The 24,156-nt window shown below is 46.8% G+C and overlaps 1 protein-coding gene across 4 annotated transcripts in view; it reads right to left on the minus strand.

The window, feature by feature from the left end:
• Positions 1-24,156, minus strand: part of KIFC3 (kinesin family member C3) — a 308,219-nt gene that overhangs the window by 260,834 nt on the left and 23,229 nt on the right. Inside the window, exon 1 of one of the 4 annotated variants that reach the window (XM_069217370.1) lies at positions 16,988-17,961. The exons of 1 other annotated variant lie outside the window; for it this stretch is intronic. In XM_069217370.1, coding sequence (XP_069073471.1) covers positions 16,988-17,191 — 204 coding nt within the window. In that variant the 5' untranslated portion in view covers positions 17,192-17,961. Of the gene's footprint in view, positions 1-16,987; positions 17,962-24,156 lie in introns of those variants that run through there. 2 more of the 4 variants (XM_069217368.1, XM_069217369.1) reach the window with 2 other exon arrangements.

Genomic DNA, 24,156 nt, shown 5'->3' on the forward strand with positions numbered 1-24,156 from the left:
GCTGTGGTAGGGGGGGGAAACCCGCATCAAGAAATGATCATGCTGTGACAACAAATAGGGGTTGATATATATTTAAAGGACTTCAAACTTAAACTAGTGGGTTGGCCTGAGCGAGTCAGTCAGTCAGTCAGTCCCAGAGAAAGGAAGGATTTTAGGGTCAGTCCACACCCAGAAAGCATGGTCATCATTTTTAAAGCCTGCTGATTGTAATGTAGAATGCAAAAACAAAGCATACTGCTTTCGCCGGTACTACCTCATTCTTGTTAGAGGGGTCAAGATGGTTCAGAAAATGAGAAGTATAAAAAAGTAAAGTATTGAATGGGTTCTGACGTGAGCTCAATCTCCATTACCCGTCTTCACAGATCTTATTCAATCCCCACTACCTAAATTACACTACACTGCACCATTTTGATTTATATGTCTTCAATGTCCCTTTGTTTTTATTTTGAGGAAAAAGGGATGCAAAATGAAGATTACCAGCACACAATTTTAGGTTCCTTTGTTCACCACCTCTAATCCAGCTGAAGGACCCCTCCGCCTCCACCCACCAGCACAGATGCTGTAACTGCTGACAACGTGTAACCAGTGTAGAGGCTTGTGTGCTCTTCTTCCCCAGTGGCAAGATCGAAGGGGCAGAGCAGCTTCCCGTGAGCTCACGCCCACTGACTGAGGTGCCCACTATGCGACCAAAGAGGAACATCTATCTCTGTGCCAAAAAACATTTTAGTGAGCCGGTAACACAAGGCTTGAATTGAGATACTGTCTTCTGACTCCAAAAAATAATTCTGCGTGTTAGGAGATGGACTGCTAGTATGAACTCTTTTTGCTCAAGATACACAAACCGACCTACATGTTACAGAGCAGAATCACTGCTCACCCAAGCCTAGTTGTCAACTCACTCCCATGCCTCATTTATTCCTACGATCTTTTTGTTGCTAGTAGATCCCTGTACTGAGTGTGAGCATTATAGAGCTGGCTAGGACCCCATAGTTGTGACCTGCAACTGAAATCCCATTACTATGTAGAATTTTGTTTTGCTGTTTTAAAGTACTTTAAGTAATAAGACAGCAGTGACTAGGCTTGACAGTAAATTAATGTGTCTATTGCGTTCCGAGTCTTCAACTCCCAAACTACCTACAAGAGAGGCCTTTGAAAGGTCACTCTTACTACCCTAGGAGTCATAGTGGCCGACAGAAGTCCATTGTCAATCATAAAGCAGTTCAGCAGGTTCCCTGACAATTTCTGCCAATGGCCTATAGGTTGCATACTGAACTGGCCCACAACCCGCTGGAAGAAAAAAAAAAAAAAAAAAAAAAAAAAAAGACGGTTCATTGGTCTCACAAGAACCTTTTCAGAGACCCTGTCAATGAGCAGCTCTGCCTCCTCGTAGCTCCACCAGCAAGTCGAGCCCTTCCTTCCTCTGAACTCTGACCTCTGTCAAGAGTTCAAGGACATCCTCCACCCCCAGTCTCATCGGGTGTCTAGTGGGAGAGCTATGCTCTTCTACTAGGCTCCCCTCTGCCTCTCGTCTCCTTTTTTGCCTCAGTTTCACTCTGTGCTTTTCCTGCCATGTTCTGTCCCTTTTGTCTTTCACTTTCTGCCTTTCACTCTCTCATTTCTTTCTCCTCTCACTCCGCTCTCTCTCTTTCTCGATGCCGCCGCTGCCGCCCCGCCACCCCTCTCTCGCACATACGCTGCATCCCGCTGCCCGCCAGCTTTATTTCACGCCGTTTTCCACCCCCACCTTCCTAGCTGTCCTCTCCTCCCCCCCCCCTACTTAATGGCAGCCGCTGCGCAGTAGGACAAGCAACATCACTGACCTAGTCAGTGAACGGCTCTGCCTCCTCGTAGCTCCACCGGCAAGAGGAGCCCTACGTTCCTCTGAACACTGACCTCTGTCACTAGCCAAGGTGCCCCCACATCGCTCAGGGCAATTTCCCCGGACTTTGTGAGTGCGGGGACACCATTACACACGTGCACTATACATAGGTCACTAACTATGTATAGCGTCACAATGGTAACTCCGAACATGGCCATGTAACATGTCTAAGATCATGGAATTGTCCCCCCCAATACCATTCTGGTATTGGGGGGGGGACAATTCCATGATCCCCCGGGTCTCTAGCACAGAAACCCGGATACTGCCAAACTGCCTTTCCGGGGTTTCCACTGCAGCTGGTGCTGCTGCCAACCCCTCAGACAGGATTCTGCCCTCCTGGGGTCCAGGCAGCCCTGGCCCAGGAAGGCAGAACAAAGGATTTCCTCTGAGAGAGGGTGTTACACCCTCTCCCTTTGGAAATAGGTGTGAAGGGCTGGGGAGGAGTAGCCTCCCCCAGCCTCTGGAAATGCTTTGATGGGCACAGATGGTGCCCATCTCTGCATAAGCCAGTCTACACCGGTTCAGGGATCCCCCAGCCCTGCTCTAGTGCGAAACTGGACAAAGGAAAGGGGAGTGGACACTCCCCTGACAGGGGAGGTGCCCAGAGTGCCTCCAGTGTGTCCCAGAACTCAAACATCTTGGAAACCGAGGTGTTGGGGGCACACTGGACTGCTCTGAGTGGCCAGTGCCAGCAGGTGATGTCAGAGACCCCCTCTGATAGGCTCTTACCTTCCTTGGTAGCCAATCCTCCTTTCTTGGTAGCCAAACCTCCTTTTCTGGCTTTTTAGGGTCTCTGCTTTGGGGAATTCTTCAGATAAAGAATGCAAGAGCTCACCAGAGTTCCTCTGCATCCCTCTTCGACTTCTACCAAGGATCGATCACTGACTGCTCCAGGACGCCTGCAAAACCGCAACAAAGTAGCAAGGTGACTACCAGCAACAATGTAGCCCCTCATCCTGCCGGCTTTTTCAACTGTTTCCTGGTGGTGCATGCTCTGGGGGTCGCCTGCCTTCACCCTGCACCAGAAGTCCAGAAGAAATCTCCAGTGGGTCAACAGAATCTTCCCCCTGCTAACGCAGGCACCAAAAGACTGCATCACCGGTCCTCTGGGTCCCCTCTCATCCTGATGAGCATGGTCCCTGGAACACAGGAACTCTACCCAAGTGACTCCCACAGTCCAGTGGCCCTTCAGTCCAGGTTTGGTGGAGGTAAGTCCTTGCCTCCCCACACTAGACTGCAAACCGGTGTACTGCGTGATTTGCAGCTGCTCCGGCTTCTGTGCATTCTTCCAGGATTTCCTTCGTGCACAGCCTAGCCTGGGTCCCCAGCACTCCGGCCTGCAGTGCTCAACCCGCTGAGTTGGCCTCCGACGTCGTGAGACCCTCTTTTGTAACTCTGCGTGGACTCCGGTTCACAAACGTTCCAAGTGCCTGTTCAGGTACTTCTGCGGGTGCTGCATGCTTCTGTGAGGGCGCTCTGAGATGCTGAGCGCCCCCTCTGTCTCCTCCTCCAAGGGGCGACATCCTGGTCCTCAGCAGCACCCAAAAACCTCTACCGCGACCCTTGCAGCTAGCACAGCTTGTTTGCAGTATTTCTGCGTGGGAACACTTCTGCAACCTTCATCGCGATGTGTGACATCTTCCATCCAAAGAAGAAGTTCCTAGTCCTCTTCGTTGCACCTTCATCCGGGGTTTCCTGGGCTCCTGCCCCCCCTGGACACTGTTGCGACTATTGGACTTGGTCCCCATGCTTTGCAGGTCCTCGGGTCCAGGAATCCGTTGTCAGTGCACTGCTGGTGTTTGTTCTTCTTGCAGAATCCCCCTATCACAACTATTGTGCTCTTTTGGGGTAGTAGGTGTACTTTACTCCTACTTTTCAGGGTCTTGGGGTGGGGGTATCTTGGACACCCTGACTGTTTTCTTACAGTCCCAGCGACCCTCTACAAGCTCCCATAGGTCTGGGGTCCATTCGTGGTTCACATTCCACTTTTGGAGTATATGGTTTGTGTTGCCCCTAGACCTATGCTTGCCTATTGCAACCTATTGTAATTCTACACTGTTTGTATTACTTTTCTGACTCTTATTTACCTATTTGTGTACATATAACTTGTGTATAGTACTTACCTTCTTACTGAGGGTACTCACTGAGATACTTGTGGCATATTGTCATAAAAATAAAGTACCTTTATTTTTAGTAACTGTGTATTGTGTTTTCCTATGATATTGTGCATATGATATAAGTGGTATAGTAGGAGCTTTGCATGTCTCCTAGTTCAGCCTAAGCTGCTTTGCCATAGCTACCTTCTATCAGCCTAAGCTGCTAACACCTCTATTCTACTAATAAGGGATAACTGGATCTGGCACAAGGTGTAAGTACCTTTGGTACCCACTACAAGCCAGGCCAGCCTCCTACACTCTCTCCTCCCCGTTTCTTTCTCCTGTCACTCCGCTCTCTCTCACTTTCGGTCTCCCCAGCTGCTGCTGCCCCTGCCCCCCTCCAGTCTCTTGCGCTGTATCTCCGCCGCTGCTGCCCCTGCAGCCCCTGCAGCCGGCCCCCTTTTCCTTGTGCCGTTTTCCGCCCGCCTCCCAGCTGTCCTCTCCTCACGCCTCCTTACTTAATGGCAGCCGCTGCGCAGTAGGACAAGCAACATCACTGACCTAGTCAGTGAACTGCTCTGTCTCCTTGTAGCTCCACCGGCAAGTAGAACCCTTCATTCCTCTAAACTCTGACCTCTGTCAAGAGTTCGAGGCCCTCCACCACATGCAGGCTTCTGCCTGCACCTCATCCCTGATGTCTAGTGGAAGAGCTCTGCTCTTATACTAAGCTGCCCTCTGCCTCTCTCCTCCTTTTTTCCTCTTTTGCCTCTGTTTCACTGTGTGCTTTTCCTTCCATGTTCTGTCCCTTTTGTCTTTCGCTTTCTGCGTTTCACTTTCTCCTCCCTGTTTCTTTATCCTCTCACTCCGCACACTCGCTGTCCCCCACCACTGCTGCCCCTCCCCCCTTCTCTCGCGCTGTATCCCTGCCACTTCTGCCCCTGTGGCCCGCCCCCTTTTTTTCATGCCGTTTCCCCCACCTCCCCATCTACTTAAGGACGACCGCTGTGCAGTTGCACCAAAGGCGCGCCTAAGGCAAGCCCATCTGCGCCCGTCACGCCCAGCGCCGGAACCCATCGTTCTCACTCCACCCACCGCTGCGACGCATGACGCCGCTATGACGCCATCCCCCTCCACGCACTCAATGCTGGCCGCTCATCCACCTGCCACCAGGCCTCCCCGAAACTCACCCGCAGACCCCTCTCCTGCCAGAGCTGCACCTTCACCAGCCTCCAGGTCAGCGACCCGCCCAACAGGGCAGGACGCAACCATCTCAGATGCATCCTACTCAACACCCGCTCTGTCCACAAACATGCCATCGAACTCTGGAACCTACTCGACTCAGCCTCCCCGGACGTCGCCTTCCTGACCTGGATGAGCCCTTCTTCAGCGCCAGACATCACAAAAGCCATCCCAGACAGCTACAAGATCACCCGTAGGTACTGCACCAACAGACCAGGAGGAGGCATCACTATCGTCCTCAGGAATAACCTTAGAACCATGACCAGCACCAAAGACACCCTCAGCGCTGCCAAACCCCTACACTTCCAGATCCACAAGGATCCAAACACCACCCTCAGAGGGACCCTCGTCTATAGACCCTTCCCCTACCCCCCCAAGACTCCGACAGCAGTTCAGCAACTCCATCAGCAAGTTAGTCAGCAAGCACGCCCTCGCATCCACAGACTACATACTCCTTGGGGACCTGAACTTCCACCTCAAGAACACCAACAACTCCACTACCTTGCTCGACAACCTTGGACTCAAGCAGCTAGTCACGACAACCACCAACTCCGCAGGACACACACTCGACCAAAACTTCTTCGCCAGCAAACACGTCTCCTTCATCCACACCACTGAACTCCACTGGACTGACCACCACTGCATCCACTTCACCTTTGAGAAACCCACAACGCACCACCACCCAGCAGCGGACTCCCCGCTGCAGCTGGAACAAGGTCACCGAAGACCAGCTGATCACCACCCTCTCCCGGAACCCACCAATTGACACCACCAACACAGCAGTCCGCAACCTCAGGCAAAGGATTGACGACTGTGCCAACACTCTTGCCCCGATCAAGAAACCTTCAAACAGACTCACGAACAGAAAGGTAATTTAGTTCACCACCGACCTCCAAGAATCCAAGCCAACATGCCGAAGACTCGAGAAGAAGTGGCACCAAGAACAGACACCAGACAACCACACAGCCCTCGAGAACGCCATCCGAAGACACCACCAACTCATCCGACCTGCCAAAAGAACTTCCTTCAAAGAACGCATCGACAACAACGCACACAGCTATAAGGGGCTCTTCAACATTGTGAAGGAACTCTCCAACCCCAGTTCCAAGGCCAATGACATCCCGCCATCTCAAGACCTCTGCGACTCCCTAGCCACCTTCTTCTACTGCAAGATTGCAGACATCAATGACAGCTTCAATACCCAGACCCCCCCCCCCAAAATCAACCACCAACACCACAGACTCACCACCCCCCCCCAACCACACCAACCTCCTGCACTCCTGGACCCACGTCAATGACACCATCAAAATCATGAACACCATCCACTCCGGCTCACCACCTGACCCCTGCCCTCACCACATTTTCAACAAAGCGAGCTCTGTCATCGCACCCCAACTCCAGAAGATAGTCAACAGCTCCTTCAAGACCTCCACCTTCCTGTAGAGCTGGAAACACGCAGAGATCAAATCCCTCCTCAAGAAACCCAAGGCGGACCCAAAGGACCTCAAGAACTTCCAGCCCATCTCACTCCTCCCCTTCCCGGCAAAAGTCATTGGGAAGATTGTCAACAGACAACTGACCCGCTTCCGAGGAGAACAACACTCTGGATTCGTTCCAATCCGGATTAGGTAGCAACCACAGCACCGAAACCGCCCTCATCGTCGCCACCGACGACATCAGGACCCTAGTTGACAACGGTGAAACCGTGGCCCTCTTCCTCCTGGACCTCTCGGCTGCCTTCAACACAGTCTGCCACCACACCCTACGCTCACATAATGCGGGGATCAGCGACAGAGCGCTGGACTGGATCACTTCCTTCCTTACCGGCAGAACCCAGAGTGTGTGCCTCCCTCCATTCCACTCTGAAGCCATAAAGATCATCTGCGGCATACCCAAAGGGTCATCCCTCAGCCCGACCCTCTTTAACGTTTACATGACACCGCTCGCAGACATCATGTGATCACATGAACTCAACAGTCTCATATGCTGATGACACTCAGCTGATCCTCTCCCTCACCGAGGACCCCGCCACCATCAAAACCAACCGCCACGAAGGAATGAAGGCCATCGCCGAATGGATGAAGAACAGCTGCCTGAAACTGAACTCTGACAAGACTGGGGTCCACATCCTTGGCTCCCCCTGGGACGACTCCTGGTGGCCTGCCACACTGGGAACCCCACAGACACACACCGACCACGCATGCAACCTGGGTTTATCCTGGACTCATCGCTATGAATGACCCAGCAAGTCAACGCCGTCTCTTCCTCCTGCTTCAACACCCTCTGCATGCTTCGGAAGATCTACAGATGGATCCCCACCAGAACCAGAAGGACAGTCACCCAAACACTCGTAAGCAGGAAACTGAACTACGGCAACGCACTCTACGCAGGAACCACTGCCAAGCTCCAGAAAAGACTGCAATGCATACGGAATGCCTCCGCACGCCTCATCCTGAACATTCCCCGCCACAGCCACATCACAGCCAACTCGAGAGACCTGCACTGGGTCCCCGTCAACAAGAGAATTATGTTCAAGCTCCAAGCTCCTCACCCATACTCGCAAAGCACTGCAAAACACCGGACCAGAATACCTTAGACGACTCACCTTCTACACACCGGCCCGCAAGCTTCGCCGACCTTGCCCTCACCACCGTTCCACACATCCATAGAATGACCGCCAGTGGCAGATCATTCTCCCACCTCACCGCCAAGATGTGGAACACTCTTCCTATCCACCTGCGACAGACACAGGACCTGCTAACCTTCAGGAGACACCTCAAGATCTGGCTGTTCGAGCAGTAGCAGCACCCCCCACACCACCTTGAGACCCTCATGGGTGAGTAGTGCACTTTACAAATGCTAAGAATGATTGAAGTACTAGCAAACCTTTGCCAGTGCGTTCAAAATTACCTAACCACTAACAAAATAGATGTGCACACAGGTCTGGCCTCTGGTGCACTGAAAGTAGTGGTACATGGTCAGTTTATTGTGGAAGTAGTACACTTTAAGCAGATGATGAACTCGCTCATGAAGCACCTTGAGTGGGGGAATCTGATTGATATTGAAAAGCAACACATAGCCACAGAATCTAAATAGGTGTGGGGGATGGATAATCACACTTCAATCTAAGATCAAGAAGAGTGAAACTGACAAGACAAACTATATTCTACCCTAACTGGACATCATTTTTGGAAGAAGGAAACATAGCCAATAACCTGTGGGCTAATTTACTCAGAGCTACGCATAAAAAGATTTTTTTTTTTTTATTTATTAAATAAAATTAGTGGTGCAGATGGGTCACTATATTGTATGGAGTCATGGGGCAGATGACAGATTTTTGGTCCAAATATAGTAATTTATACAGAAAGAAAACTACTGGCCATGTAGAAAGGCAGGCCTTTCTTCAGGCGGGAACTCTCCCACAGGTAAGGAATCAGTACCAAGGTAGCTTAGACGTCATCTTAACGAAAATAATCTTGAGTGATTAAAAGGCTCAAGAAGTCCAAGGCTCTAGAGCCTTATGGATTTGTGGCCAAATGCAGTTTTTGTGCCACGGCTATTCCTGATCTTACTGAAAATGTTCAATGAATTAGCCAGGATACGGACAGCTACCTCACTGTTCCACTTATTCTTAAACCATGCAAGCTCCATTACAGACTGCACCTTCTGGACCAATGTGTTTTTTTTAATATGGTCGCAAAACTATCGACATCAATATTAGCAGGGAGGTTACAAGGGGTGATTCAATCCTTGGTCCAGGACCAAGAGGGTTTCATAGCAAGTAGACACACCGGGGACAACATTACAAAAGCATGGCATCTAATGGACAGTGGCGGGGGAGTCACAATGTTACTGTCCCTGGACGCCAAGAGGGTCTTTGACCCTAGGAACTGAGACGTTGTGAGTGACAACTTGACAGGAATGACCTTTAGAGACATTTTTCTTATCTTTGCCCTAGAAACTTATCAGGATTAGACCGAACAGTAATTGTTCAGAGTGCGTACAGGAGAACCAGACCTGGAGGCCCCATTTTACCGCTCCAGTTTGCCATTGCACATTGCCTTTACCATCTTGGATAATGGGACTGACCGCTGTATTAGGGCCATTAAGTTGGGAGGTAAGACTTTTTAACATTAAACGTTTGCCAACAACATCCTTCTAACAATCAGTGACCCAAGGACATCCCTGTGACTATCATGTCTGAGCAACAAGGCCATCAGAAGGCCTCAGGCTTTAAGGTCAACTTGAACACATCTACTGGCTTTCATATCACGCGGAATCTTGTGGCATTCAATTCCTTAACTAAAACTACACTTTTGATGGTTCAGGGACTCAATTACCTACTTAAAGTTTATACTAATGCCCACAGTGACAGGTATGAGAGACGCCAACACAAGTCTCCTTAAAGCTATAGTCAAGAAATAGTGGTCAGAATGAAAACAAAGCCAAAAATTATGGATGGCAGCAATTAAAATATCTGTTCTCACCAAGATTCTATACATCATTCTTGCGACCACCCCTGGGATTTAGGAGGTACATACTCTTAACTACACGGACATTGTAGCAACTTTTTGGTCAGGTGAAAAGAGAAAGACTAAGCTAGGGTTAACATACCCTACAACCATGGGATGGGAGTATGGACGTGCTACACCCAATAATCTAGGGATTAAGGGGAAAAAAAAAAAAAAAAAAAAAAGAACACAATCGAGCAAGGTGTCCAAGGGGAAGGAGCATGTTACCTTTTTTTTTTGTTTTGTTTTTTTTTAATCTGGTGAAAGATTAAGGAACATCACTGCCCTAAAACCCCAAGGGCATGGCACATTCAAGAAAAATCTGAACTAGGGGTGCTGGTTCTGAGAAAGTGTCTGATGATTGACTTTTTAGCTCGAGATAGTTAGAGGGGCAGTTGTCTGTTCCACTGCTAGGGGAGGAGTATAGTGGGCTTGTAGGAAGCAGAATGTTATTTGGGTGCTATCCTAGATTGAGCGGGGGGCTAGTATGGGGAGGTAGAGTTGTCAGTTTCTGTATGTGGTTCATGTTTTGTTGCAGATGGTATTTCTATACGTTGGAAAACATGAATAAAAATATTTAATTATAAAATCATTCGAAAGAGGTGAAGCTCTAGCAGCTCAGACAGACAGGGTTGCAATGACTGCAGCAACCATAAACCTAGGAACAAGCGTTATTAGCCAGTCTGAAATCTAGGACTCCATGGTTACCAGTCCTACAGAGAGCCATAATACATAGGACCTCACTTTCTCTGAAAATATCACAGATGGGGGGGGGGGGGGGGGAGATATTACCATCACTCCGAACAGCCATTGTTCCCGAAGCCCACACATCAAACTTCATAGTTCTGGGAGTAAGCATACCGCCAAAGCAGAACTCCAGGGAATGGCCTAACAGGTGACCAGAGTTCCAGGTGGTTAGCTCTGCAAAAAAGCCAGAGCTCTGCATGGTCGGTGGGATCAGCCATCTATTAATTCCAAAGCTCCTGGAGTGAGAAAGTGGGGAGAAGGGAAGGTTATCCATAGGACCAGAGCTCTGTGGGAGGCCAGACCTCCAAATCGAGATCTCAGGGGGTGGGGTGCAGGGCACCCATCCATAAGCCCATTAGAGCTTAGGGTTAAGCCAGCATTCCATGAAACAAACGATCTGGTTAGCATTCAAAAAGGCTTCCGTTGTCGGGTAAGAGTCTCACAGGTGTACTCTCCAGAAGTCTCACAACTCTGGGGAGGGTGCAGTGATCAGCAAGTCAGCGCTTCACAAGATCAAAGCTCTCTGGAAGCCTTCCAAGGCCATGGGTGTAAGGATCAGCCGTAGGGAGTGTTAAGGCTCTGTGGGATGGTAGTACTCGTGGTAGGGAAAGGAAGGTCTGGTTGGGGGACAGTTAAAAGTGGGGTGGGGAGAGGTTTAGGCTATAATCCAGAGGATCAGGTCTCCATGGGTGCCGATATAAAGGTACCAGCAGTATGAATAAGGACTCCTGGGAGGTGGACATTAAGCCCTGAGAGGACTAGGGCACCAGGTGGTCAACTCTGCAGGGGTCAGGTCATAGAGGGCGGTGTCAGCCGCACACAGGGTCAGAGCTCCAGCAATTTAGCCTCACAGAAAGCCTTGTTTGTGGACTAAAGTCAGCTCAATAAAAGGCTAGGGCTCTTGGGGTAGGGGAGGGGAGGGAGGGGTGCCAGACTTACAAAAGGTCACAGTTCAGGGGTGGGAGGTGGTTATTCTCACAGAAAGCCCGGGCTCCTGGTGGGCCTGCCCGAGTTACTGTCTACATTATGTGTATCATTCAGGTACCCAGGTAACAGCATGAATTACTCATGGAATGTAAAATATAACTGCTAATTAAATCAACCTAGGCACTATAGCTTGAGTCATGCATCTCCTAGACACGGACTTGCCCAGCACCTTGGAATGCCCCATTCAGGCAAGGACAGAAGGATGGGCGTTGGCTGGGAATCAACACTGCAAACATACGGAGTCACTGTTCAAAATATGAAACCCAGATCCGAAATAGATTAAACCTTACGTCACATCTGTCTGGGGAAACATGGACATCCCTCCCAACACTGAACCCAAACAGGGGCACACCATGGACTGCTAGTGAAACAGGAATAAGCGTTCATTAGACACTTTTCCCACCACTCAAAAAAATCTACAGAAGAGCCTCTCCCATAAAGCCCGCCATTCCAAGATAGCCTCCCACCACTAAAAATTCCCCTTGCACCTGAAGACAAAATAAATACGAAGCACCTGACACTACTCATGAGGGAACTAAAGGCCACTGCATACATTTCATTCTAAGGCCTGGAGGCCCCTGGATTGTCCTCATAAGTACTCAGTGACCGAGGAGGTGTGAAGAGGAGAGTCTGCAGCGGCTTTCTAGGAACTGCACCTGTGAACCGGTGGAAGAATGCTGTTCGGGACCTTGGAACCAACCCTCCATATCCAGGGATAAGGGGTACACACACAGTGCTCATTAGTACATACCACATCTAAAGAAACGTTAAGCTTCTTCAGCGCTATACTTTTTTTTTTTTTTTTTTTTTTTTTTTTTAACAATCATAGGTGCTAACGTACAGCGGGACGGACCTGCTCTCAATACAAAATAAAATGAACAGGGTAAACAAACATCCTGCCCCAGTCAAGACTGCTCAACAGCACCAGCAGCACATGATAGGTAGGGTACTCCTAGATGTTTATAAGCCTGTATCTTCCCATGTGCACCCAATTAAAGGTCTCGGTGAGTGGGGAGAAGGTGCCTCTTATGCCCAGACATTGCCTCGCCAGAGCAGCCAGGACAGATGGGTCCTGCTCCTCGCAGTTAGGAGTGGGGAGCCTCCTCTTTCTAAGTACTCAGTGGCTGATCTCTATGTCTCATTCCCTAGGGGCTCGGTGGCTTATCACCGCACATCAGGACTGACAGGAGGGAAGGCCTCAACGGCCATGTCGAGGGGCCCAGGGAGAGAAAAGTAGAGAAAAGGAGAGTGCTGGAGACCGCAGTATCTGGTATCAGCCCCACATTGGGAGTTACGATGGCCGTTAAATTTACCCTCCCCCCACACGCACCCCCAAACCCGGCCAAAAAAAAAAAAAACACATCTGAATGGGTTAAGGATTACGGAGAGTTAAAAACATATATTTTCTACTGGAATAAAAGGGGAAAACCGCGGTTAAAAAGTTAAATTAGTTGACAGCTATACTTTACAGAAATTGATAAACTCGATGGGATTAAGACATGTACAATTCGTGGTCAGCAGAGATGTTCCTGGAATGTTCCGGTCTGCCTTGACAGCATGCGGAAGCACAGCTGGGCCGGGCAAGTTCAGGCGAGAGTAAAACCCACATCACAAGGCTGCCTGTGCAGGGGCAAGGACACGGTCTTCAGGGTACGTAAGGCAAGGGAGGAGTGACAGGACACACTGGTTGGACGTCTGTTTCCCCGTGAATCAGTGCACATTCACAGCTGTCACACCGCCGTGTCTGGGATCCCAGGTGTCTGGATGAATTACTCACAAGACATGAGGCAATATTTCTGCATTCCGATCCTCGTAGTCTTCTACCGATCGTGAGAACAGCAAACCTATAGGTGCTCGCCTGGGAGGTAAAAACCCTCTCCGTACGTTCCCCCCCAAATATAAGATCCATAGTGCAGGACATGAGCACAGCAAGCGAAGCTACCACCTCCAAGAGGTACAGCATTACGCCCCCTCAAGTCTTATTAATAAAGCAGCAGAATGTTACAAATACGTTGGCTTGAAATCCCTAGGTTTGACAGGCAGCCCTGAAGAGAAACTCACGGAATTCGGAATCTGGCAATGTACCCAGAGACCATATGGCCGCAGCAGTACTCATTTATGGTCAATTAAAAAATAATAATAATGTGCCAGTCCCTCATGGATTGGGAATGCGCCCACCCATGTTTTCCCAGTCTCTCATAGAACCAGCGGAACAACATAAAATAACTGAATTTAAATAGAAGAACGAGTTTCAGCAGTAATGAAAGGTGACATGAATCGGGATCACAGCTCTGCAGGGAGCACAAGCGTGGGCTGGTGTGAAGATAAAAGCTTGCACCATGGTTTCTCCCTCACTGGAAGGTCTAGGCTTAAATTCCAAGGCAGGGTCGCTGTTCCAGAGCCCATGTCTCGTGACATTCCATGGAGATACATACACCTGTAAAGAAAACCACCGTCTGGTACTGACAATGCAGTTTATGGCGATTCCTGCACGCTGCCTTGTCATCTGTTTTTATTCGTATATAGTTTTTATTTCAGTGCACGTGGATTGAAGCTCGTGTGCACTCGCGTGTAGTTTTGTTACTAGGGTGTTCTACAACCTGTCATCTATTCCGGGGAGTGGGGAACATTTATAGTGACGTGCATTTAAGGTTTAAAAGACCTCTCTGCTGCCAATATGGTCTGATCAACTTCCACTTGACACCTCTCTGGTAAACAGGCAAGATCTCCTGGGTGTGGGACCCAGTAACCATGACCTGAGGAGGGACGGAGCGCATAAACACCCATCCATTCTGCAACACACTGGACAACTACCGACTTCACTGGTAGCAGTTTACCAATAGGAAACATATACTTTACCTACTGGACTTTAACACATGGATAGGATCATTCTCTCTGATTAGTATACGCACAGTGTGACTTCGGGTCTGCCTTCAATCCTAATACAAAAGGTACCGAAGGATTACAGAGATTTGTTGCACAGTTTACTTTCTTGCCTCCTAATGTAAATAGGTCACATCCAAGAGCTAAAACTGGCGCCACACAAGTCGAAGCTCACAGCAAATACGTTTTCTTTGATGGCATAGTTTTAAAGCACAAGTGAAAATCAATTTCGACTGAAAATCCATTCCTGGCATTTTGCAGTACCTCTTGTTAATGTTTTCTGCTTCAGCTGCTTAGATAACTGTAGGAGCCTTGGTCTAGGCTTTGAAGATTCACAGTCCAATCCCTTTCATCAGGGTCACAGGACCCTGCAAACTACAGTGATGTGCCACACTCTGCTGGAATGGCCATTAGATCTGGCAAACGATTTACCACTGTGGCCTTTCTCCCATGTCCACAGTTATGAGCAAGGTACCTTCATAACAGACACGGTTTCTCATTTTTAACATTATTTGGGATTCACTTTTAGTTTAAACAACCATTTCAAACAAGGTGATTGCTGGGGACTCAATACTGCCTCCTTCAGAAGCGGCGCCTTCTTGGGTCCAAAAAAAAGTAAGGATAGGAAACAGATCTCAGGAAATTCACGAAATTGATGCCAAAACATATCTTGGTTTAAGTTGTTAGCCTTTGGAAGGACTTGGTGCCTCTTAATAGGGAGTCTACAATATGAAATAAGAGAAATGATACAAAATTTAGAAGCCAAAAGCCTGCCACCCGAATATGGGTGCCCAAATCAAGCATCAACCAAACGAACCCAAACACACACATTTGGCAATCAAATGTTGTTAAGATGAGTTTCACTGTTGCCCAAGTTAATAAAGATCTATTTTGGATTCAAAATACGTCAAGCTCCTCTATAGAGATCAGTCTGAAGTATCATACAGTAAGCATGACTGGAAGACATGTGCTTGCACTCCCCAGACAGAGCCAGCAGTAGGCAAGTCAAAAGTAAGAGATGGCCCCAAACTCTGAACTGACCTACAAGAGAAAAGTGCACCAGGAGGACGGCGGGCATCCAGACAGGGCATTCTCTAGTCAAAGGAAGGCATCTGACGATCTTAAATGTACCCAAAAATACGAAGTGAGAACCAATGGACATGTTTTAAACAATTATCTGATGTGGCTCAGTGATAGAGTGTGCTCCAATCGTCTTAAAATTTGCTGTGGTCATAATCAACCAGGAAAGGGGCCACAAGGCAGAATGTATTAAGAGGGTGTTGTCGCCGTAACATGCTACCATTCCTCAGACTGGCCAAAGCGTTGGTAATATAAATATCTAAGTTATCTCTTGAACTCTCTTAATCAACAAGCATCGAAATAAACAATTGTAACCATCGTTTTACAGTGCTCCAATTTTTCCTGCTGAAATGAATGATTGACGCCCTTTTCTTACCTCTGCCTGATGACGAAGCCTTAGAACAGTATATAAAATAAATTCCACTTTATTCAGCACAGAATGTTTGCACAGTGAAGTTACAAAGCATGCCCAGGCACACACCCTGTGGTGTATGCCCTCAGGCCTGAGCATTATGTTCATGAATTAGTTTTTTTCCTCTGCAAAGCATCATGAATGTGACAGGTATGCTCATATGAGAGGGACGGTGGGCTATGGTTCAGTCTCAAATGGAGCCTTACTGATTAGGCCTAGCAAGATCAAAACATTTGTGGGACTGCTTGTGCTCTCCTACACAGTGGACACATTCTAGACATTTGAACTAGACTGCTACTATCCGAGAAGGACCAAAACTAATTTGCATATGGTCGGTGCTGGTCTGTGGTGCTAGGGAGCAAAAAAAAAAAAAAGGAACTGGAGTCAGGACTGAAGCAATAATCAGGGTCTGAGATCAATTAAAGAATTCCGCATCTCTCTATTTTTGTATCTGTCAGAAAGTTTTCACCAACACCGTGGTGTATGCAGCGGTAACAGCACAACTGCCACAAATTACTGAATGACAAGGATAAGTTTCGGGCGACCTTGACATGTCGCTGACCCTATGCCCAGCCACATAAGTCTTTCAGAGGCTACAGCCAAAACGTGTGTTGTTGGCAGTAATGAAATACCAGAACTTGCCTGTTAGATCAAGGAAAGCAAAAAGCATGACTTGTTCCTGCCAATTGCCTCAGCTGCAATCAAGCTCTGTACGAATTTGAGTGTGTTTAACTATTCCAGTGCTCCAACAGAATATGCCACATCCCACATCAGCATCACTCCACAAGACCATCCTGCCAACAGCAGCACACTACAACTACAGATCAATGGAATAGTGCCACCGAGCCAGATACATGGAGACCAAGCAGATTCTCAGCCGTGGGCCCTTACTTTAGCCCGCCCTGAGCCTGTAATCTCATGAAGGATGAAATCCGAAGGTCGTTACTACACAGCTAGCAAAAGAATTGTGTTCACTAAATAGTTTTTACAAATCCACTTGGCAATTTGAACTCCACTAGAGCCACTAGACGGAGTCCCGTCAGCAGTTTCCACATTGAATATTCAAATGTGCTATGTACCCATCCATACTACTAGTATTCAGGCTTTCAAGTGTCTCTGTGCGGTGAAACATGGACCACAAACGGACACTTACCAGCGTAGAGGACACCCCCGTCCACGACCAGCTCCTGGTGATCCTCGCCTTAGGCCACAGAGCCCGCAAGGACGGCTGCGAGGGAGCTCCTTTGGTTGTACCCCTGTCAAGTCCTCGTTCAGTTTGGTTCTCCAGGGCTACTTTCCTCCTGCTCCTGATAAAGCTGTGCACAGACAGCACAAGCAGCGGGCAGAGAACCAACATTGCAGCGCCAGGAGGAGCTCAGGCCGAGTTATAGGCAGGTTTTTACCCTGGCATCAGATCAATTACTTTCCAAATGTTCGCCAGCAAACTGGGGGTCCAAAGGAGGTTTGCAGGTTACAGAGGGGGGAGGCCAAGGCTTTCTTGCTGCACTCTTGGAGAGGAAAGGGTGAAGGGCAGTTTGCATCTCAGGGGTGTCCTGTGTGGCCAGTCCCCTATAGACCGATAGGTGCTGTGGTATGCACACACTACACAGTTCCTCCTCTCTGCAGGGCGTTTGGAGGAAGGAAAGCAATGTCCACTTACACAAGTCTATAGGTGGCGGAGGGTTCCCTCTGATGTGCTATATGGTACCATAGCTAACAGCTCACGCCACGAGACCCAATGCCATAAATCACATATCCGAGATGCAATTCCCGTTTCATGGCTTCGTTCATTCCAATAATCAACTGCAGGAACTCCGCTCTGGCAGTTTAAAAAAAGTTGCGGGGTGGGGGTAGAAGACGATTCCAGTGAAGGGTCCCAGATTTATAAGGAAATTAAACGCTAGCGCTGCGTGGCGTACACAGGGCAATTATTCATTTTACCTTCCACTCAATTAAGGGTACTCGGTATCCTGCTGGGCCTCAAGGGCAGAGGCAGTCGTGTCTCCCCTCTTCCTGTAAGACCCCCGGCCGCCGAGGGCCCTCGGCCTCCTGCACCCCCTCTGAGGCGGGCACACAGTGGCAGCCAGCGCCGGCCCGCGTCATGACAGGCGCTGCTGTCCCGGCCCCGAGGCGCCACGCCTCGAGCTCCGCTCTCCCACTTACCCCAGAGATACAAAGGGCACAGGTGATCTGGAGAGAGGCAGGCCCAGGCCACGCCCGAGGATCCCGGCGACGCAGGAACCTACTGCCGCGGCTGGGTGAGAGAAGATCTGGTTAAGACGACCATTCCTACTCCGATGTACGCTGCCTAAGAGGATTACTGTAGGGAGCCTCACTCTTCAGTGGCTATTTGCATCCATGGGCAGGTGCAGCTTACCCCCTCCCGCCCCTCTCCATCCTTGTAAACACCGCTCAGCCGCCCAGGAGGGAGTTCGCTAACCACGAGCGTGTGGGTCTCCCAGGAGCCAGCATGGACAAGTCACAAGGCCATACTGTGGGAGTGGGGCCCAGGTGGGGTCCTAAGACGGATGAAAGAGCGACGAATATACCAGGCGCTAGGTTATATATGTGGGGGAAAAGGTGGATCGACGGCACGTTATGTTATGCAGATTTGTAGAGTGCACTATCACCCGGGAGTGTATCCTGGCGCTGAGCAGGTGTGACACTAGGGGAAACCCATAGCCTTGTGGGACTACTAAGAAAGCCAGGTCTTCAGCATACTTACAAGACGAATTTATGGTGGCGCCAGACGGGTGCGGAGACACTGAAGGAGCGACACTGAAAACGTACTTCAAGATAAACCTGGTTGTCAAGTCTTTGGTCAGGCCCTCCAACAGATAGGGAGCACTAGTCAGTGTTAGTATTTGGTACTTTCTTTTCCATTCACCGACTCCTGGATACTGTTGTTTCCAGAGCTTTAAATGGGCCGGTACTGAGTACCAGCACTTTTTTTATTTTGCGAGGGAGAGTACCTGCTCTTCTCAAGAAAAACGTAATACTTTTCATTGGAGAGTACCAGTACTTCTCAGATACAGAGTACCTGCACTTCTATTTTTCCATTTCAAGCACTGGTTGTTTCTGAAAGAAAGTCAAGGCATGCAGAGGTTTCTAAACTTTCGAGAGGTAGCTGCAGATGTTCTACGAGGAGGTTAAAGTTTTAAGTTCAGAGAGAACATAATATGTACTCCGGTTAATAAAGATGAATTCTAAGTGATTTAAATTTCCAATGAATATTTATTTAATGAGTAGTTTAAAAAAAAAAAAAAAAGCATCCAACACAAAAACAACGATGAAAAGCCAAAATAACTAGGCTTACAAACTCCAAATACATCATGATATTATTCTATTGAGACAAAACATGAATCTAAACATTTCTATTGAGCAGCTTTTCAGAAAAATCACTTTTCAAAAGGTTCAGGTCTAGGTCTTCAAATTACCACTGGGTTTACATTTTCATGTCTTGTTCAATATTGGGACACACAGAAGCAAATGTTTGTATTTACTTTGGTTTAAGTCAGACCTGTGAGACTGGGCTTCTTCTGCTGAGGGGTTGAGACAGACCAGTTAGGTCACCAGCTGACGAAGTCACAGCTGTAAGTTGGACTGGAGCTTTTTCCAGAGTTTGGCAGGAGAATGATTTTCATTGGTCCTCTGGTGATGCTGCGCTTCTCTCGACTCAGTGTTTGACTTACATTACCAAGTGGAATTCATGGACTAGTAAGTTCTGCCTCATTAGTGATAGTTGACTTTCTCAAATCTTAAGGGTACTGCTTCATTATGGGCCCACATTTCAAAATGGGCACGTCTTGTTGAAAATATTTCAGTGCCACATTACAGGGATACCTTCACACTGGCCTATGACAGTAAAGGAAAGAACTTAAATCCTTGAGTCGAAGGATTTGGCGTTCATGGTTAAAAACATTTTGCAAGGCAGAGTGACCACTCAAGGGCTGACATTCTTCATGCATGTAGTGGAGGTTCTGCTTGCATCACCAGATCTGCATGTCAAACAATACTTGTTTAGATAATTTCCATCATCTCTGGAAGGTAAATAGTAATCCCTGGATACCTCAATGGCTCCTAGTGCCGGGTGAGTTTCCTTCGCTACAGGTGGGATCGCAAGCAGTACCTCACCTCAACTCGGATCCAGTTTGAGGGATATAGACCACTCAATTGTTTCACATCCAGAGGAACACCAGGACCAAGTCTCTGAAGGCAGACTCCAAGTGGACTGGGAGGGGTGGGGTAGAAGATTAAGCACAATATTTTTTATGTACCAGGTCCAGTATATTCTGGAGAGAGGTTAGTGGTTTCACACCAATCAAGGACTGTGCTTTGGTTGAAAAGCCTGGATGGAACTAATCAGTGTTCCAAAAATAATTAACAGGTTAGGCATACCAAAACCAGTTTTAGCTGGGCTTTGATTTGGATGAAAGTTCTAAGGCAGATGGTTACAAAACATTCTATTCCTTAGGCATGGTCTGCGGGAAGCACGCATGGCAATGGAATAAATGGAATCATGAGATGTGGGTAGGATTTACCGACCAGAGACCGTCCTGTGAGGACCGTGGTCGATTTGTCACAATGCAATGACACAAATAAAGAGGAATAGATGTCCATTCAAAACACACACACACACACACACACACACACACACACACACACACACACCCTCCCCCCTCCTAGCCTGTCTCTCGGTGTCAATCATGGAAGGTACTGCAGAAGAACTGAGACCAATGAGGGAGTATTTGTACTACTGCATTTACGAAGTTTATCATCAAGTACTGCCCAACTTATTTAGGGCTACACATAAATCTTACCAATGGACAACTATTCTGTAGGCAAAGCATCTAATTCAGGTGGATTTAAAAGGTTTAAGCAAACATATCATCTTGTCTAATTTACAGAAAGTAGTAAATCGTATTCATTCTGGAAAGGCTCCAAGACCACACTGTATTACCATTGATTTTTAGAACGCATTTTCATGCTTCTAAACACTTTTATTTTTAAATATAGAAAAGATGTAAGGTATGTGTCTTTACATACGCCCTCACAGTGGTTAGCATCAACCACAATAAAGATTGTGTGGAGTTCATTTTTCAATCAAGACTGCACACATTAAATCTTTAGAATGAATATTGCAAAGTCCTGAAAGGCGGTCCGAAGACTATTCAGTTCTCATGATGTTGGCCAGTTCTGATGTCAATGGATCAAGAAAATGCATTTGATGATGGCTTGGCACATTTTGATTTGAGCAATACATATGTTGTCTTTTAGAGAAATATCCTTATTTCAGTCAGACCCTCACATTTTCGCTTATATTTAGGCTTTATGTGTACAGTTTTGCCATACCTTTCCGATTTCAAGAGGCTAAGCAGGACTCCCAACTTTAGCATCAGTAATCTAATGCAGAATTCAGTAATTTAATGTAGAATCAAAGCAACCTTTTAAAAAAGGGGAGTAAAGAGCACTCACCTGTAATCTAATGCGGGCTAAATTAATTGATGTACTCTTCTTTTTTAATCAAATGTAAAAAAAAAATAGTTAGAATAAACGGATTCAAATCTAATACAGCACCAGGCAACGCAAGTAATATCATGTAATGTAATACAAGGTGAAGTAATTTGAGCAAACCTTTGCGTCATCTAACAAGTAAAGCTATGAATAAAGTCTCAAGTAAGTGAGTAGTGGTAATTGTAATTGGAGTAATCCACTCTAACAATCCAGTGTAGGAAAATTGATAATCATCTTCTATAACATAATGTAGACTAAAGCAATTAAAATATTATTCTGTAATACAGCAAAGGACACCTTAACCAGAGTACCTCCCAGTATGACAACGCAGGGTAAAGTGATCTGAGTAATCACTTTCTGCCATCTACCCCAGATCACCAGCAATTGGAAAGCTTGTGTAACCTTTCAAAGAGTACAGAATAAAGTAATTTAGTTATGCAGTCTAGCAGAAGGGAAATGCAATGAGAAAGTAATTCCCTAATCTAAAATCAGGATAATCTGTAGTCTAATGAGGTATTTAATAATCAGAAAAGGTTATTTTGCAAAATGCGAGAGGACCAAAAAATCTCCATCTGTAACCCAGTGTCAGACAAAAGAATCACATGTAATCTTGTATAGTATCAAAAAGCAGCAATGTCAATTTGTAATCAGATATAGGTGAAATTAATTGCGTAATCCCCTGGTCTAAAGTAATACAGGTTAAACACAGAGCAACCACCCTCGCCAATTCAATGTAGAGCAACACAAATCAATTTAGTGCTATAATTCATTAATTTTAATTGTATGCAAATTAGTCTATAATGTGTTATATAGGAATTTTTGCAACTGTGAAAGTTTGTTGCGCCACCATGTCACAACAATCATTATTGATTTGCTGGGGAAATGTTCAGTTTCTCATATATTTAGGGGCATCTATGAAGCACAAAGCCAGATCAATCAATGTAGCAATCACTGGGCATTACCTGGTTACCTTTGTCTAAAAGAAGCAGCTACAGGTGAAAATGTGTTACTATTTGATATGGATTCCCAAAAAGATTAAAACGCACCTTGTGAACAGGCAGCTTTAGGCTTTAATGAACTTTGTTTGATCCCTCTGCCTCTCAATAATTCCTTCTCTCACAAGGACACATTAATATAGTTTTCCTCTTTTTTTGATAGCTTGCTTGCTTGTATACAAATCCAGGCAAGTACAATTAAGAACAAAGGGAGTACTATGTCCAGAAGGCCCTCTTTCTGGTGGTTCGATGATGATTGCAGGGAGCTAAAAAGGTTACGGAAAAAAAAATAAAAAAAAAAAATCAAATAATCTTCTGTAAGCGGCTGCCGTTTCTACTTCTTTGCTCATATTGCATCGAACTTTGCGAGCCTTGCATGGTTGCACATGTCTATGTATGAGGGGGCTATGCGTCTGTGAGCTAAGCAAACACCCCTACTGCATGTATCCTGCGCATCTCAGTGAACTCAAGGAAAACTTTCAGTTCAAAATACAAAACTACTAGCTTTAAAACTTGTTAAAAGTAGTCAAATAGGAGTCCAAAAAACAACAGAGGCCCAAGCCACCAGTAGACGGTTGTGCAAGAAAGGTTTACTGCACTCTCCCTAACGTACCTGAAGGAAACATTTCTACTCGCGAGAATATATGCACCCCATTTTTTTTTATTTAATCAATTTTTGCGGTACAAAAAAAAAAAAAAAAAAAAGTTCACATTTGAAAATAAATCAAAATCAGAGTAATTCATGACTAATGATGAAATTTAACAAAATATAAGTAGAGCCAATGTATATCCGTGTATTACTATTTCCCAAAGTAAATAATGCTATAACCACTCATTGTAGGGCTAGATCACAACTTGTTCCCCAAATACTCTTGTACTTCTGAGTTGCACTGATTCGCTGGGCACACAACTGTTCCTTGTAGCGTACTTTTTTCATTTTACGCTCCCAAATCTCATAGGACGGAGGTAGTGGTGACTTCCATGCCTGTAATATAAATGACTTGGCAACTACGGAGGCGATAAAAAAAAAAAAAAAAAAAAAAAAAAAACACACATGCTTGGAATGGATCGATAAAAATGCCAAAAAGCACTCCAAAGAAGTTTGGATCAAGGGAAACATGCAATTCAGTACTGATCCACTGAAACATTTTTTTCCTACTATTCCACTAACTACGGACATGTATAACATAGATGTTTCCAATCCCCCTGGTTGCACCTACAGCAGGGGCAGGCTGGAGTGTAATAAAGCATCCATTTTGAGAAAAATATGATTTTTTTAAAGTTTGCGCCCCTTATCGCTCTGTGGCCTAGAATACTATAATGTCTCCATAACTGTGGGTCTATCCTGCACCCTGTTGCTGTTTCGACCTTTATCAAAAAGGCGGCAGATAATTCTTGCAGAGGACTGCACGCATAAGGTCCGATACCAACAGCCCATGCCCATCTGGATATCCCCATACAAAGCTTGGGCAATAGTGGAGGCTGGCGGGTCTATTTTCTCAACTGTCTGCAAAAAATTGTGAATTTCAGGCAGGAAAACATAAGACAACCCGGAGTAGATACTCCGGACGCTCTAAGATGGACCCATGTTTTGGTTTGAAAAAAAAAAATCTGAAAGGCTTAAAAATCCCAAACTTTTCCCACTCTCTAATATGGGTAGGGCTCAATTTAAGACCCACCATCCCCTAATCATGGAGCAGAAGTGACGGGTGAAAACCAAGGACTTGATATTTCTTGCGAAATTGCACAGCCATAAGTTGAATTGCATGAGGAATTTTGTACCTAGTATGTTTTGGAAGTCGCAGTAGCTTAA

The sequence above is a fragment of the Pleurodeles waltl genome, chromosome 12, assembly GCF_031143425.1.
Source record: "Pleurodeles waltl isolate 20211129_DDA chromosome 12, aPleWal1.hap1.20221129, whole genome shotgun sequence".
Classification (NCBI taxonomy): Eukaryota; Metazoa; Chordata; class Amphibia; order Caudata; family Salamandridae; genus Pleurodeles; species Pleurodeles waltl.